Source organism: Cucurbita pepo, chromosome LG19 (genome assembly GCF_002806865.2).
Source record: "Cucurbita pepo subsp. pepo cultivar mu-cu-16 chromosome LG19, ASM280686v2, whole genome shotgun sequence".
Lineage (NCBI taxonomy): Eukaryota > Viridiplantae > Streptophyta > Magnoliopsida > Cucurbitales > Cucurbitaceae > Cucurbita > Cucurbita pepo.
The window spans coordinates 2,242,258-2,260,089 of NC_036656.1; the positions used below are offsets into that span (position 1 = coordinate 2,242,258).

Here is a 17,832-nt window from a genome sequence, read left to right on the forward strand (position 1 = left end):
TTAGCTTTTTCTGTGAACGTTTTGCAAGGATTCTAGAAAGACCTCTAGCTTTACAAATTCCAGCATTGTAGGCGCTTATCAATTTTGGAAAATATCGTGGAACTTTTAAAAAAAAAATGTTTAAAAAATAACTTTAAACTAAAAAAATTATATTTTTATTGTAAAATGCATGTAATACTCTTAAAAAAAATTAATTCTTTTTGTACTAAAAGTATTTTTAAATTTTTTTATAAAATGTTTGAGAGTAATAATAAAAATTTGAAAATTATATTTTGTTAAAGAGAAGAAAATATTTAATTTATTATTTATCATAATATAGTAATTATGACATTTTAAGGGGTTTAATAATAATTAGAAAAATAATTACAAAATTTGTTGATCTTATCCTTTGGATTACGCTTTATTCAGCAACTTGATTGCCTAATTGGCACTCTGATTACCAGTTGTCATGCCTCTTGCGCACCTTTTATTTCTTTTTTTTTATTATTATTTGCTAAATTACTTTTTTGTCCTTTTCCCTTTTTCTTTTTCTTTTTCTTTTCCAAAAAGGATTATTCTTCTCTCCCTAATTTTAATTCACCCTTGATATACAAATAATAATATTACAGAAACGTTATTTAATTATTTCCACATTATTCATACATATATATATTTAAACTTTATCCACCGTTGAAGTCAAACAAACAAAATAAAAAGAAGGGTATTTACGTCATTTCCTTCATCCAAGTTGCCCCTCTTGCCCCTCTCATGAACTTCGCTTAAACTTCTTCCGATTTTGCCTACCAAAGTCTGACCATTACGGCCGCCTCCGATTTCATCTCTATTTAAATTCGCCACCGGAACAAAAAAATCCCCCCACTACCCCTCCTCCGCCGTATAATGCCTCCCAATCCCCCTAAATCTTCCGCCGCCTCTCACCGGGTAACGCCGGCTCCCTCCGCCACCGCCCCCCCGGGGTTTTTCAAGCGCAAGATTCCCTCACGCGCTACCACAGTCCCCGAAGCAGTGGCGCGTTATCACAACCACGCGGTCTCCTCTAACCAGTGCTGCTCTGCCGTCGTCCAAGACATCGCTGCCCCTGTCTCCACTGTCTGGTCCGTCGTCCGCCGTTTCGACAACCCACAAGCGTACAAACACTTTGTCAAGAGTTGCCACGTCATCGTTGGAGACGGCAACGTCGGTAGCCTCCGTGAAGTCCACGTCATTTCCGGTCTTCCAGCAGCAAACAGCACCGAACGGCTAGAGATTCTCGACGACGAACGCCATATTATGAGCTTCAGCGTCATCGGCGGCGAACATCGCCTCGCTAACTACCGGTCTGTCACGACGCTCCACCCGGAAGGAGACGACACCGTCGTAGTGGAATCCTACGTCGTCGATATTCCGCCGGGAAATACGGAGGAGGATACGTGCGTGTTCATCGACACCATCGTTCGATGTAACCTCCAGTCGCTGACTCAGATCGCCGAGAACTTAACCGGCCGTAACCGAGCGGCGCCGCCGTGAACGGTCTTCTAATCGCTTTTTTTTTTTTTTTTTTTTTTTTTTTTNCCCAAGGGACGAGCATCTCGTAGCAATTCAGGTTCCGCAGTTCCTCTTCTCTGTAAATTTCCCACTTGGCGATCATACTCCTTGGCCAATATACAGTAGCGTAGGGTAAGAGTTTTCCATGGCCCCATGGAAGCAAATCACCATCAAGACTAACTTGACCTTTCATCAAATCGGCCTCTCCCAAATAACTCGTCCTCATTCAAATTATCATCGAGCTTTATTCTGCTGCAACTCTGTTTTGTTGTTCTTATCTTTTTTTTTTTCTCGAATTTAAAATTTAAAAAGCCAGAAAATCTTATTATTATTAAAAATAATGTTCTTTATATATATATTTGTGGTTAAAATTAAATTTTAAAATATTATTATTATTATTATTATTAATTTGGGGGTTTGAATGGAATGGATGAGGGGGAAATTAGGTAAGAACAAACCCACAATTTGAAACTGTCTCTTCTGCCAACTCAGCAATTTCCATTTTATTTATTTATTTTTAATTAAAAAAAGAAAATTGGAGTATGCAAGTTGCATATAAATAAATAAATAAATATAATTTTATTCTCTCTCTCTTTAAAGAAAGAATTGCTGAATAAGACTGCGTTCTGCAAGTTGGTGTGCAACTTGAGGGGGTGCTGCTTTTTTATTATTATTATTATTATTTATTTTTTTTAATATTCAACCAATTTCATCCTTTTTTAAAAAATAAAATATTTCACTTTTAAAACCAACTCCCATCCAATTTATTTTATCTTAATTATCTAATTTCTTGTATTTTTTTTTTGGGCTATAATGTGTTTAGTCAACTAATTTGTTCATTAAGCATGTTTTATATTCATAACCAAACTACGACTAAATAAAATACCAAACCAACAAACCATACTTCGGCCATTTTTTTTCGATCAAATTAATGAAAAATACCTTCGCGTTTTTATATGAACATAACCTAAATCATTCACCCACTTTTCATAATCTCTAGTTGGCTTCAAAATAAATTTTTATAATTAGTTTAGTATATATATAATCTGTGTTTATTTTATGGAGCCGGAGAAGGACATTAAAAGTTTTATTTAAACATTAGAGAATTTGTAGGGCATACTATCCACCAACTGAATAACCAACCACATCAATGTGCAAATGTACTACTAACACAAATAGAGTTCACACCCCAATTCAACCATCTATTTTTGGGATGGGTGATCAGGTTATTCTTTTTTAGTTATTAAAAAATATTCACATTAATTTCATAAATTATATATATGGATTACAAATATAAAATATTTTAAAGTAATCTTAGAATTAGGATTGAACTGTAACTCTATTTTTTGGTCAAATGGGAATGATTATGAAATGGGGAATGAGGAGAAGATGGAAGATGGAAGATGGGCACAGGCTGCCAAATATGAACATCTTTTGATTCTATTTTGTGGGTTTGTTTGAGAAATGTTTTTGGAGTTTCTTTACGTTAAAGAATCCGAAATTATATAATCAATGTTGGTTTTCATACCGAAAGGTGAATTAGTTATAAACTATGGATTATACTAAAACTTGAATACACCCAACCATGAATTGAAACACTATCCATTTCCATTTCCATCTAATAATAATTCTACTCCAAGCTTCCTATCTGGAAGCCAAATTCGTTGATACCCACTTCCTACCAACTCCAAGATTCAACATCATACCATTAATAATCAATAAAACTCCCAAATTTCAATACACACCTCTCTGCTCTGTTCTTCAAAATGGCAAAGAAACCCCAATTAATCCCCAACGCCACTTGTGGAATCCCAATTCGAACCACTTTCCGAGCTGCCCTCGCCCTTCTAATTGCCATTCTCCTTATCTCCGCCGTTTATTTTACCCAAAACAGAGCCGCCCAAGTTCTCGAAAATTACAGCACCGGCGGCGGCGGCGGTGGCGGCGGTGGTGGCTGTGACCTGTTCACTGGGAAGTGGGTTTTTGACAATGAGTCGTATCCTCTTTACAAGGAGAGGGAGTGTGTTTTCATGTCGGATCAGTTGGCGTGTGAGAAATTCGGGAGGGAGGATTTGGGGTACCGGAATTGGCGGTGGCAGCCGGATGAATGCGAGCTGCCGAAGTTTAATGCGACGGCGGTGCTGGAGAGGCTGAGGAATAAGAGGATGGTGTTCGTGGGAGACTCGTTGAATCGTGGGCAGTGGGTTTCGATGGTGTGTCTTGTGGGCTCTGTTATTCCGCGGGCGCTGCAGTCGATGCAGAGTAATGGGTCGTTGATGATGTTCAAGGCCAGCGTGAGTGAATACTTCATGAATGTTTATTTGATTTGATTTAGTAGTTGTTATTGAATGAATATTGGATTTATATTAAGGAATACAATGCGAGCATAGAGTTCTACTGGTCCCCGTTGATGGTGGAGTCAAATTCGGACGATCCAGTCAACCACCGGTTGCCAGATCGGATAGTCAGGGTGAAAGCCATAGAGAAGCACGCAAGGCATTGGGCCGACGCCCACATACTCGTTTTCAACACTTATCTTTGGTGGAGAATACCCAAGATTAAAGCCCTGTAAGTGGTCCATTAGCTCTCATGAACTCCCGCTTCGGTTCGGTTCGTAGGCTCGTACCAATGAAGATGTATTTGTAATGGCTCAAGCCCACCGCTAGCAAACACTGTCTTTTGAGTTTTTCTTTTCAGACTTCTCCTCCTCACAGTTTTAAATATGAGTCTAAACAGAGGTTTTCACGCTCTTTTTGTTGGGCTTTTCCTCAACATTTTTAAAACGCGCCTACTAAGGATGGAAGAGGTTTTTCGGGCTTCCACTCAAGATTTTTAAAACAGAATATGTTTTCATACCCTTATAAACAATTAGGGAGAGGTTTCTACCCCTTATAAAAAATGTTTCATACAATCCACCTCATTTAAGGGTCAACGTCCTTGTTAGCATACCGCCCAGTGTTGTCTAGTAGAGAAAGGTTTTCACACCCTTGTAAAGAATGTTTCATTCTTCTCCCTAACTGATATGTGATCTCACAATCCACCCCCTTTAGTTGACTAACGTTCTCACGGCACACTGCAATGTGATTGGTTCTATACCATTTGTAACAACCTAAGCCCACTGCTAGCAATATTGTCCTATTTAGGCTTTCCGTTTCGAACTTTCCCTCAAAAAATTTAAAACGCGTCTATTAGAAGAGGTTTGGTAAATTTTTCGTTCTCCTCCCTAGTCGATGTATTCTTTTCTTATAAACTCATTATCAAAACTCTTTAATTAGGTGACGTGGGACTCCTCTCCCAACAATTCTCAACAAATATTCTTTCATAATCGAATCCGAGACAATGAAAACTTATATATATTTTGGGTTTAGGTTCGGATCGTTCGAAGATTCAGAAACAAGCAAGATGAAAGTAGTGAAGATGAGAAGAGGGTATGAAATGGCATTAAGAACATGGGCAGATTGGATGGAAGTAAACATAAATCCAAACAACACCCAAGTGTTCTTCATGAGCATGTCGCCCATTCACGACAGGTATGAGCACAAAGTCGCCCATTCATGCTGTGTTTTTCTTTGAATCTAAAACTAAACAAGGCGTTGCACAAAGCGCAGAGGCGAGGAATGGGGGCAAAACAAAGGCCAAAACTGTTACGGCGAAACAGAGCAGATAGCAGAGGTTGGATACCGAGGAAATGGGACAGATCCAAAGATGATGAAGATAGTGGAAACAGTGTTAGCTGAGCTCAAAACAAGAGGCTTGAATGTGGAGATGATCAACATTACGCAGCTCACAGAGTATAGAAAAGAAGCTCACCCATCCATATACAGAAAGCAATGGGAGGCATTGAAGCCCCATCAAATTTCAAATCCAAGCTCTTATGCAGATTGCATTCATTGGTGTCTCCCTGGTGTGCCTGATGTGTGGAATGAGCTTCTTTATGCTTATATTTTCCACCCAACCAACCCTTCTAACCAAAGTTTGAATTAGCTTTCTTCCATCAATTTTTGTGCAAACCCACCTTAAGAACTTGGGTGAGTTGTAAGAAAAGGTTTATAGATTTTATTGTAAAATGTTCACTTTTCATCCCAAAAAATGGCTTCATTGGATTCTAGACGAGGTTTGTTTTCGCCAATTGAACATAACTTGTACGTTTAATCTTCGACGACTCAACCAACTTTACAAAAAGTGTACTTTATTCTAAGACTCTAGAGAAAGAGACGAGTTTTGATTAAAGAAAGACTGTTCGAGAGCTCCAGAGGTCTCAGTATTTGAAGCATTTAGACTATCACTCTCATGGTAGAATCTGATTAGGACTAAGGTGAACATTAATCCTAATTCATTCACTAAGATGTTGTCCGCTAAAATGGCTAATGGTAATGGGCTGAGCCCATAAATAAGAGAGTCCACGTTAAGACCTCGGCCCAAAAATGCCGACAAAATCCGTAGAAAAAAATAGAATGAAAATTAATTTACATTGGAGATGCGGGGTATCGATCCCCGTACCTCTCGCATGCTAAGCGAGCGCTCTACCATCTGAGCTACATCCCCTAACTATTCACGAGAATTAGTTTTAAATTATTCAATGCTTTGAATCCTTACGAATCCTTATGAAAATTAAAAATATTTTTATTGTTTTTTTTTTTAAAGATTCTTCATCCCTCGTTGCTCGTTTGGCCTTCTTGAGTATCTTGAAATTACTTCTAGATAAGGAATTAAAAATCCAGAGAGTTCCTTGAAAATTGGAAAAATGACATTTTCTTTCTTTTGAGTTAAATACCTTAACTTCTTTCATTGGATCCTTTCGGTCTTAACTCGGCAACTTATTCTTATTGGAGCTAATTTTCTTTATTTTTGGGTGTTACATGAAACTTTGTATGTAAGCTTTCAGACTGCATTCCTTGGAAGAATCCTTGGATGCAAGTTTTAGATTATGCTACTTAGAACGTATAAAGTCTTGGACATAGGTATTCAGATCGTGTCACTTAGAACGTATGAAGCTTTGGACGCAGGTTTCAGATTACATTGCTTGAAATGTAAAAATTATGGGTATAGGTTTCAGATTGTGTCGCAATGAACACTTGAAGCTCTGGATGTAGGTTCATATTACGTGGCTTGAAATGTATGATGTCTTGGACATAGGTTCATACTGCGTCGCTTGGAACACATGAAGCCTTATACGTAGGTTCAGATTGTATCACTTGAAACACATGAAGCCTTGGACAGAGGTAGTCAAGTTCATATCTTATACCATAAATCTTAGGGGAGGTGTCATAAGTAACAAAATAAAAAACAAGAATAAGAACACAGGACAAGAATTAAGAACAAGAACTATGATAAAAAATAAAAAAACTAAAGATAAGAAATAGAAGATTGATTAAGATTCGAGTTCTAAGAACTAAAAATCAAGAACCTCAGAACTAAGGTTCATAGATTAGAACTAAAGTTAAAGAACTCAAAGACCAGGACCAAGGTCTTTGGGCGAGATCAGGACAAGAAATTAGAATTAACTAACATGACCTAAGGGCCTAATTTCTTAGGACAAGAACAAGAACATAACAAGAACGAGTATAGTAGCTTAGCATACCTTAAGGACACGATTAAGAGCCTACAAGTAGGCTACTTAGTTTTTGTACTCATTCAAGTTCTCTCATATTTTTCAGGTACTATGCTTTTTAAAACGTATGAAACCTTGGGCATAGTTTTCAAATTGCGTCGCTTGGAACTTAAGAAGCCTTGAACACAAGTTTCAGACTACATCGCTTGGAATGTAAGCTTGGGTGTATGTTTTCAAACGGCAACGCATTAAGTTCTGGATTCAGGTTCAGACTACGTCGCTTGAAATGTATGAAGACTTCGATATAGGTTTTCATATTGTTTTGCTTGAAACACATGAAACATTGGACATAAGTGGCCAGGTTCATGTCTTGTACACTTAATCCTAAGTGGAGTGTCTCAAAGAACATGAAACAAGAAACAAGAACGTAGGACTAAGAACCAAGGATAAGAAAACTAAAACAATGATCAAGATCCAAGTTCTCAAAATTAAGAACCCAAAACTTCAGAACTAAGGTCCTTAGATAATAACAATGTTTAAGAACTCAAAACTTAAGACCACGTTCCTTGGGCTAGGACTATGACAAGAACTCATAATTTAAGAACAGAACCTAAAGACTAAAGTTCTCAAGACACGAAACAGAATATGACAAAGAATGAGTGTGGTACCCTAGCATCTACCATGGACACGATTAAGAGCCTACCAGTAGACTACTTATTAAATTTTATACTCATTTTAGTTCTCTCATGTTTTTACACCACGTTTTCAGTTGTTTTAATCTTTTAAGTTATTTTGCTTACTGGGCTCGATGTATTCGAACTCATAAACTTTACTTTTGTTTTAAACGAAAATAAAATGTTTAATTAATAAATCGTATTATAAACTTACCATTAATAAAATGAAAATTGATTAATAAAGAGTTTAATTAATTAATTTTGTATCTTCATATAATAATATTAAGAAAATTATTTAATAAAGGGTTCAAAGTAATAATTAATATATTATATATATTTAATATAAAAGATAAAATACATATTATTTGAATTTGATTTGAATGGTTGAAATCAATTAGGTATTAAAAATATATTTAATTCAAAAGGTTTAAATTAATATTTAATATATTAGATATAAATAAAAGATAATATATTTAATTTGAAGTATTTCGATTAATATTTAATATAATAAATATAAAAGATAAAAAAATATTTATTATATTTGTTACATTAAATATTAAAATAATTAATATATGTTAGATACATTAAACAAAAATATGTATTTAAAATTTAAATAAAATTCAAATTAGTTAAATAGCGAGATATCTTATTACATTTAAATATAATTTAAATACGATATTATATTCTAATATAATAGATATTGAAATATACCCAAATTTCTCCCCTAAATCTTAAGTTTTATTTAATTTTAAATAAATTCAAAATCATTTTCAAGTAGATGAAGAAATTAAATAAAATGTATGAATATTGTCATTAACATAAAACATTGCTCCACACTTTTAATAAAATTTAAGTTTACGATAAAAAAAATCACTCAAAATTTATGGATTTGAAAGTAAGTTTTGACATTTTCTCAAAAACAGAACATCTATATACGGTAAAGGATTCTAGAAGTCTTTTATACTAATAATTTTTTTTTTGAATTAGTTGGATCAGTGATCCAATAATTCAAATTGAGTTTAGTGGAGTGGGTAAAAGTTCTTTTTTTAATTATTTAAAAAAAAAATTATATATTTACCCTACATATTACATTAATAACTAAAATTTCATAAAATTCTAATATCAAACATTCAAAAATCACATCATTAATATTTTTTACTGACGGATTGTAACCTTATTTTTGGCTTGGTGGGTTGGTTGGGTATTGTCAAGCGGTGAACACGGACGCAACCACCTAAACAGAAAAAAAAAAACGAATATATAATTTAGATTGAATAGTCAAGTTAGTGAATTCTCAAATCACCTAACATTAACATTTTTCCACTAAAGAGTATATTTTAGGTCTTAAACTTGTACCACACGTCCTACTTCCATTTCCCATACGAAGTGTACAGATATTTTGCACCACAAATTAAAGTGAATTTGCAATATTTGAATTCATTTTTGAAATCAAGTTTAAAAAACGTAAAATCATGATTTTTCAAACAAAAATCAGTTAAAAAAAAATCATAAACGCATTAAAATCTGAGTATATTTGTAATATTAGAAGTAAAAGAAGGTGAGAAAATCCTTACCATTTCATTGGATTAGTAGAGGTAAGAAAATAATACAAAAAAGAAAGGAATAGTAAGCATGCACATGTAATAACGTATTGCGGTGGCCAATGGGCAGAAATGGAGCAAGAAGAAGCCATGAAACTCAGGATGGATAGCGCCGGAAGAGAATGGGACGGCGTGGTAAGGCGGTGATGCAACAACGGCGCTATCCCTCCTGAGCTTAACGGACTCTTCCGTGCGTTGAAGGCAGTAGGAGAAACGCCACCAAACCCAACTAAATGCTACATGCTGTGTGTGTGTGTGTGTGTCTGTGTGTGTGGTGGAACAATAATGCTCTAATGCCCATCGTATTTATAGCCTCAACGTGGGCTTCTATTTATTTCCCATTTTTATTTATTTTTTTATTATAATAATTAAAAAAGAGTTTAAATTAGGAGTTAAGGGGAGGAGGGGTGAGGGGTGACATTGGAAATTGGAAAACTTCCTGACTTTCATTTTCGTCTTCCCGACTATCAAAGTGGTCTTCGCCGTAGACCAAGGATCGATCCATGGCCCAGTTTCCCATGTTCCCCAAAATACCCTTCTGTAAATATTCACAATACCCAGGGGCATAAATGTAATCTTCTTTTTAGAGGAGATATTGTTGATTATGAGTTATTTTATCCTAAATAATAATAATAATAATAATAATAATAATTTGGTTACATGTAAAAGGAATTATGATTTTCGAAACAATATTAAAAAGGGGGGAAAAAGAAAAAGTCCGTGCTGGGAGAGTGATGACAATGTCAGATAAGGGGCCCACCATAGGACAGGCACCACCTGGAATTTATCGTACCAGATCCGACCTCCTAATTTTTTTTTTTAAATATATATATATTAAAGGATTTTGAATCTACACTAAAAAGGCTATAAAAATATAAAATTCCCATAAAAAGGGAACCGGGGTGAGTAGACAAAAAAGGGTTTATTTCCATCGGGATCGAACCGGACAAACCGGGTAGACTTTTTTTTTTTATTTTTTTATGGTCAAACACATTGAGGGTATGAGTATAATCATGACCATTGGTTTTAAGGGGGGGGTGGGGCCCATGAGATTTTGTCGGTATTTGAGTAATGGGCCTGGGCCTGCGGGTGGTTTTAATTCTGGGAAATGATTATGCGCGGGTACGACTACGGTGCAGCTAGCTACTGCCACTCTGTCTTGTGGACCCCACTGTCACAACCCCCATTATTTGCTTAATTACCTTCTGCCAACACTATGGGTCCCGCTTTTTATTTCTATTACACATTTTATTCTTCTTACAACTTTATTTTTTTTAATATTTAGTTTAATAAATACTTAAACCTTTTATTTTCTGTCTAATAATTTTTTTTTTAAATGTGATTTGATTTATTTTACATTTTTTTAAATATTCATAAATCTATTATATACAAATTTACAAGTTTAATATCAAATAAGAATTTAAAATTTAAAACTTGTTGAAGATTTTAAAGGTTATTTATTTATTTATTTATTTATATTTTTTTTAAAATTAAGTTGGTACAAATTTATTTATTTATTTATTATGGCCTGACATTTGATGATGTTCCTATATTTAATTTTGAAATGATTAAGTTCATTGCATTCAATCTTAGAAGTAAATAAGGGGATTGATATTATTAAAGTAGTTGGGTTTTATAAATTTTAGGTTTTGATTCTCAATTTACATATATGGGCAAATAATATTATATTATCAAATATTGTTAATTAATTTCAGTCAATTTAAAATATTTTAAAATTTTATGATAACCATGCTAGATTTACAAACTTTTACGAGTATTCTCCAAATTTTTACGAGTAAAGCTTACTTAACTAATGGTTTTAACAGGGAGTTGAGTCCAAATTAAGAAGGTTTTAGGAAGGAGTTAAGGGCGGAGGAGCTCTCTATGAGGTTGCTCAAAGAACCTTAAAATCGGGTGGAAAATGGGTACGAAACCGATAAGAAAAATTGTGAAATTGAGGGCATCCATGCAAAGTCGTTTTTCCAAAAGTATTTCTTAAACTTGAGAGGAAGGAGATGAAAAGATATCACGAAGGAATCAAGGCTTGAAAGTGTCTAGATTGTCTCAGCCAATAAAAAAAAATTTTAAGTTTTACTCTAGTGAAGAACATGTTTTATGGAAAAGTTTCGAGGCTTATATTTTAGACTATAGTCTACGAGAATGTATGAAATCATTCTCGTGTTTTTCTGATTCAACATCATCAGGTTTCGTGAAGAAGTTGAGTGAGAAAGCCACTACATGAGTTTTAGAGATATCTTGAAAGGGTCGCGAGTCTTCTTCCCTTGTTTTGGGGCAGAAGATGATGACGGTGGTCGGTTTAAGTGAACCGGCCACATCAGCCCAAAATCATGACGTCCCTTAATTTGTTTTATCAAATTAAGTCCCTTCTAGATCGATTCTCATGAATTTCTATATGGTTCCTAAAACTAAACACATCAAGGGTTTTGCACAAGAATTTTAAAGCAATTCAGGTACTGGAAGCTCGAGAATCAAGGCCCCAAACATCAACTAAGAGGTAAGTAGCCAATCTAGACTTTTCTTAAGAAATACTTGTAGAAATCAATTGGAATTCAATATGAACCTTCGTTCAAGTAAGTTTTAAAGTATTATAGAAGAAATAAACCAAGAACCTTGAGTTAAAAACATACCTGAGTGTTTTATTTAGAATGTTAAAATAACATATTAAATGAATTCTAGTGGAGATGTAATTTTAATGTTAGGCATATTATGACATTTTAAGCTATATATGGGATTTGGTGGTCATTAGATGAGGATGAGTAGCTAAAGCAAGTAATAGTATAAAATGATATAACGTCTATAAGGTAACTTTTCTTTAGTTACTGACCGTCAAATATTATGAAATTGTATAAAACATCGTATTTCATGACGGTTATAATTATATAAACTTTTAAAACTATTTTATTATGTTTGGGGTTTAAACAATAAAATGCCTGTAACACTTGAAATAAGGCCAAAGTAAGATTCAAAAGATTAAAAAAAAAAAAAATAATAAATAAATAAATAATTAAGGGTTTAAATAAGAACAATGATCCTAAGTAAGTAATTTAATAATGATAGGCCATAAGACCTTTAGAATTTTTTTGGATTTTTTAGAAAATAATAATAAAATAGTCCAAAAAATATTTTAAATTACTAAAATATCCTTAAACTTCGAAGTATTTACAAAAATACCAAAAAAAAAAATCGAGTGAGTTGCAAACCGAGGATAATTCTCAAAATTAAGGCCACACTCAAAGACGTTACTCCAAAACAATTTCTTTAGCTAAAGGGAAGAACAAGGAAGAAATTTCATGAAGAGGTCGGGTCCTAAGAACCTCTAGAAAAGGTTGCCCAATAAGCTTTTTTCCTCGGTTGAGCTCCGACGAGAAAAATGATTTCCTACGAACTTTGGAGGAGAATAACTTAGGCTACTACGCACTAGAATGTATGAAATCAATTCCTAGCTCTTTCTTGAAACACCATCTTTAAGTTTTATGAAGAAATCAAGGGAAGAAATTTCACAAACGAAGCTGGAGAGAGGCACTTTCCGGAGGCAGCGCAAAGGCCATGCGCGTTTTCTTTCCTTCCAAAGGAAGAAGACGATGGCGTGGCTGGTTCAATTGAATCGACATGTCAAACCAAAACATAACCCTCCATTCGTTTTCTTAATTTTAACCCTTTTCTAGACCGGTTCTCATGAAACACTTTATGGTTTCAAAAACTAGACAATCTAAGAATTCTGAAGTAGTTCAGATACTGAAAACTCAAGAACGAATGTCCCAAACATCGACGACGAGGTATGTAGTCATCTTGGACATTTCTTAAGAAATAGTTGTAGGAATCATTTGGATTTCTGTATGAACCTTAAACTAAGTATGAATTAGAGAAGTATGATAGGAAAACATCCAGAATCGTGAGTTAAGGCCTTGAACCGATTGATTTACTCAAAAATAGAAGTAACATTAAAATAACCCACTAAATGAACTCCGCTGCTCATGAAATTTTAATATTAAGCATATTATGGCATATTAAATTTATATATGAAATTTGGTGGTGATTAGACAAGGTTTAGTTAAACCAAGTAACAATGTAAAAGAACCATGATGACCCTAAGGTAACTTAGGTTCGGTTCCTGATTTAAATGAACTTCCAATGCTATAAAACTTTGTAATAGACATTGTTTCATGTTTATTGATGTCATGGTAAAGTTTGAAAGCTATTGGAATAAGCTTAGAGGTTTAAGGCATTTCAAGGTGTAAACAAATTACATATGACTTGTTACTATTTAGAAGGCCAATTCCTAAGAGATATGTTTAAGGAGCGAGTTTGGAACATAAACTAAGTTAGAGTCTAAGAAACGATTAAAGGATATACTTCAAGTAACTATTACCTAAGATCCAAAACTCTACGAAAGTTATTTAAAGAACATATCCTAGCTCAAGGTCTAGACATGCTCCAAATTACTAATTATTTTCTATAAGGCCTATTATATATGACATGAGGATAAGTTCAAGATTTCAAGTTGATTGGAGCAAGTTTGGAACCTAAACCAAGATAGAACTTAAGAAAAACCTAAAGCAATCACCTCAAGATTTAAGATCCTCCTAGAACCCTCTAAGGAATCCAATATGATTCTCTGAATTTCTAGAATAATTAATGCTAGTTATTATGATGGGTTCATATAGCTACGAATGCATGTGACAACTCATGCCTCAAAGAATTATGAACCTTAAGAACTTACAAGATTGAGAGCAAGAACAATATCAAACAAGCCCTACAACTACCAAGGCAAAAAGAATGCTAGGTACCACTCAAGGATAAGGGACTAAGGTCCTCAAACTCAGAAACTAAAAAATGCTAGATAATACTCTAAGCATGTTCAATTGTGACCCATAACCTCCCACCACGCGGTGCTTTCAGAGGCCATGTTTCCTCTTTTAGGTGGGATGTCTTGCACCATGTTGCCTTTGTAGGATCTCATGTTTGGCCTCATGTTTTCTAGACCTAGATGAGATGCCCTGCACCATGTTAAGGGTACCCAAAGATTTGTAGGATGTCATGTTCATGCATGCACCGATCTCGTAACCTTTATGATCTATGTCATGTGTATGCATGCACTGATCACGTGACTTTCATGGTCTATGCTATGTTCATGCATGCATCGATCACATGACCTTTATGGTCTATCATGGGAGTAATCTAGGGTCACGATGGAGCAAGAATTAAGAACCTCCTAAGACCTCCCACCGTACATCATGCTCATGACTTAAACTACGTTGATTGGAATGCATGAAACCTTGAGCGTAGGTATTAAGACTGTGGCTTGGAACGCATGAAGCCTCGGACACAGGTTGACAAGTTTATGACTAGTACCATAAATCCTAAGGGGAGTGTCTCGGAGAACGAATTAAGAAACATAATAAGAACTTACGACAAGAATAAGAACAAGAAAAGGAAGAGTGTGGTACCCTAGCATATCAACAACACGATTAAGAGCATATAAGTAGGCTGCTTATTGAGTGTTTGTACTCATTCCTTATTCTCCATTTTTATATTCAGGTAATAAGGAGCTGGTCGAGGTCGAGAACAGACCTCACATGTCGTCCTCAACTCTTTTGTTTTGACATATTTTGTGTTTTTACTAGTAAGTTGTGTTTTAAATATTTATGTATGAACTTTATTTTGATATAATGTAAATATAATGTATATTATGTTTTAAATTTGCTTTGTTTTATTTGGTAGAAAATTTACAGTCTTTTTAGAGTAGTCAGCCCGATCCTTACAAAAGGGGCAATGGTTGGTTCAAGGGAGAGAGGAAGCGCAAAGAGGCGGAGAGGGATGTTTGAGACCTAACCGTGTGCACCTACGAAGGAATGATAAGAGATTTCATGCGGTTTTTGACTCGATATCATAGGAAGAAAGAAAGGGTCGAAGGCTTGAAGAGGAAGGAATCTAAGAGCATCAACCATGGTAACGTTTTGTGGGTTAAAAATTGGGGAGAAGAAAGGGTTCAACCCGCGGGCCAGACCCACAGGGCGACCCAACTCGAACGCAGACCCGCAGATGGCCCAACTTGAGCGAACGACTGGTGGGCGGTCCAATTCGAGCGGCCCGACCCAACAGCGGCAGTCTGATCCGTGGGTAGCTCAATTTGGGTGGTTCGACTCGGTCTGGCCCAATTGGGCCGCTTTTACATACATATATATAGTATGATGGGAGAAGCATGTCATGAACATGTTAGGGAGAAGCATGTCATGAGCATGTTAAATATTTAACACCTTTATTGATGAATGAACTGTTGAGCTATGATGTGACCGAAATTGAGAGTACTAAATTGAGAGCACACCTTTAGTATGATATTATTAAACATGTTATAGCAAACTGATTGTACAAATTTGAGGATAGAATGAATTGAGATAGTTGAATATCATTATATATGTTTACTAGACGCATACGCACTATTTTATGACTATGTATCCATGTTTAGATCTCTATGTCATGTCTCTATTTCATATGTTTATGATGTATTTAGTTATATGAAAGGTGTTCGCCACCTGTAAGGACTGGGCTGACTACTCTGTCTAATATTGCTAACTACAAAATATATACTATATAATAATTTTCCTCGTAGCTTTCACCCTATAAAATAAGGAAAAAACGGAAAGTTAAAGCTAAAAAAAAAAAAAAAAAAAAAAAAATTGAATAGGGTAGCTTTCATTTTTATTGGCTCCACACACTATAAGAAATAATGGACATAATATCTTACGAAAAACGCTATTGTAGACTTTTTATAACGTTTTTCGTATGTCGTGACAGTCCATATTATTAAAATTCTTGGACTTTTTATAATTTTTTTTTTTTATAGCTATAATGGATGTTATAATAGAGTATGAAACTATAGCTTATATATGTTGCTACAAAAATATTTTACACATGTTTAACTAAAATATTATGCTATCTTTAACTTATAATTGTTGAGGATTATTGGGAGGGAGTCTCATATTGGCTAATTGAAGAGATGTTCATCGGTTCATAAGCGAGTAATACATATATTGGAATGAGATCTTTTGGGGAAGTCCAAAGCAACGTCATGAGAGTTTATGCTCAAAGTCGACATCATTGATTCCTAACAATAGTAACATTTTTTTAACACTATGATATAGTGTTTATAGCTTTGATCTTATGCTACAATGCACCTTTGATAGCACTTATTTTATGTTGTATAGCCTTACTTAATAGACTTCTATATCGCAAGTAACCAAAAAAAGCTTTAAGCACGAGCGCTCCAAAACAAAATAGGAGAAGTTTTAAATTCATTAGTAGCCAACATAGAAAACACAACATCTACAACAATGTAGTTAAGAGACAAAACATTTGTAATTGAAATAATTAAAAAGAAATTTTTGTAGTGTATGGATAGGCAACTTATATAAAAATTGATCAACTCCGAGCCAAGAATTAGGTGACTAAATGTAACGCTCCTAATTTTCTAAACCTAATAAGTGATGTCATACAATTGTAAAAAAACTTAGTCATTGACTCAGTCACCAAATCTACAACAATGTTCCTAAACTACATAGAATTGCACAAATGCTTCTTTTACTACATTTTACAATGAAATACAATAACTCTAAATTACTTTAAATTGTAATCCACCCAAAATTTATAACAATGAAACTTCATTCTTCTACAATGAATTGAAATATCTTTCGATAATTTCAACCGTATTTTCTTCATATCTTCATTGAAATATATTGTATGATTGATGTCTCGTAGTTCATATCACTTCTTTTGCAGTACAGTATATTCTGCTGCTTCTTCAAAATAGTCGGTCACCCTCGTTCGCTTGGCATTTATCCCTTGATGCTATCCTGAATAATTAGTAGTTTACTTGATAAGGAGCTATTTGTTTTTCACAAATTTTATTAGTTAATTTTATTCATTTATAAGTCTGCGCTATGAGCTCGGTTCTCGGTCCAACCTTTATTTTGGCTCTTAGTCTCATTTACTAGGACTTCTCATTCGTTATATAAGGTATTTTAGTTATCGCTGGGTTTTAAATGTTGGCTCTACTTATGCTTATTTCAAACTTTGGACACGTATATAAGATTTGCTCTCGGTTAAATACGATCCGTCTACTAAACTCTCTAGCGGCCTGAAATAACACACAACCTGTTCAACAATACTTAGCACACAGTGTGTCAATTAGGGATTTCACGGAGATTAGTAGACTAAATATACCTATACACAACTCTAGTTTAAAACTTGTTTAGGATTTTCGATAGGCTACTTACCTAGATTGCTAATCCCTCCTTGTAATTTTCTCATAATTCGTATTTTATCACAATTTCTCATAATTGGACCTATATTTCATAGATTTCAAGGTTAGTATAATCCAATCTTAACAGAATACATCAAAAGGAATCAAACGGGACGAACCAGAGTCCGCTTTGAGGCTGCACACATCCTCACGCGCCAAAAT

The 17,832-nt window shown here is 34.6% G+C and overlaps 2 protein-coding genes and 1 non-coding gene across 3 annotated transcripts; 2 read left to right on the forward strand and 1 right to left on the reverse strand.

The window, feature by feature from the left end:
• The first annotated feature begins 609 nt into the window (after window positions 1-609).
• Window positions 610-1,541, forward strand: LOC111781845 (abscisic acid receptor PYL4-like). Its single transcript, XM_023662560.1, has one exon. It carries the CDS (start codon window positions 880-882, stop codon window positions 1,504-1,506), a length of 627 nt encoding a protein of 208 aa, XP_023518328.1. The 5' UTR covers window positions 610-879; the 3' UTR covers window positions 1,507-1,541.
• A 1,564-nt stretch (window positions 1,542-3,105) lies between these two features.
• Window positions 3,106-5,634, forward strand: LOC111781903 (protein trichome birefringence-like 34). Its single transcript, XM_023662636.1, has 4 exons — window positions 3,106-3,818; window positions 3,896-4,092; window positions 4,893-5,054; window positions 5,133-5,634. The coding sequence occupies exons 1-4, from the start codon at window positions 3,291-3,293 to the stop codon at window positions 5,506-5,508; spliced, it is 1,263 nt and encodes a 420-aa protein (XP_023518404.1). The 5' UTR covers window positions 3,106-3,290; the 3' UTR covers window positions 5,509-5,634.
• A 362-nt stretch (window positions 5,635-5,996) lies between these two features.
• On the reverse strand, window positions 5,997-6,069 carry TRNAA-AGC. The gene has a single exon. It is a non-coding gene; the product is annotated as a tRNA-Ala (tRNA).
• Window positions 6,070-17,832: the final 11,763 nt, after the last annotated feature.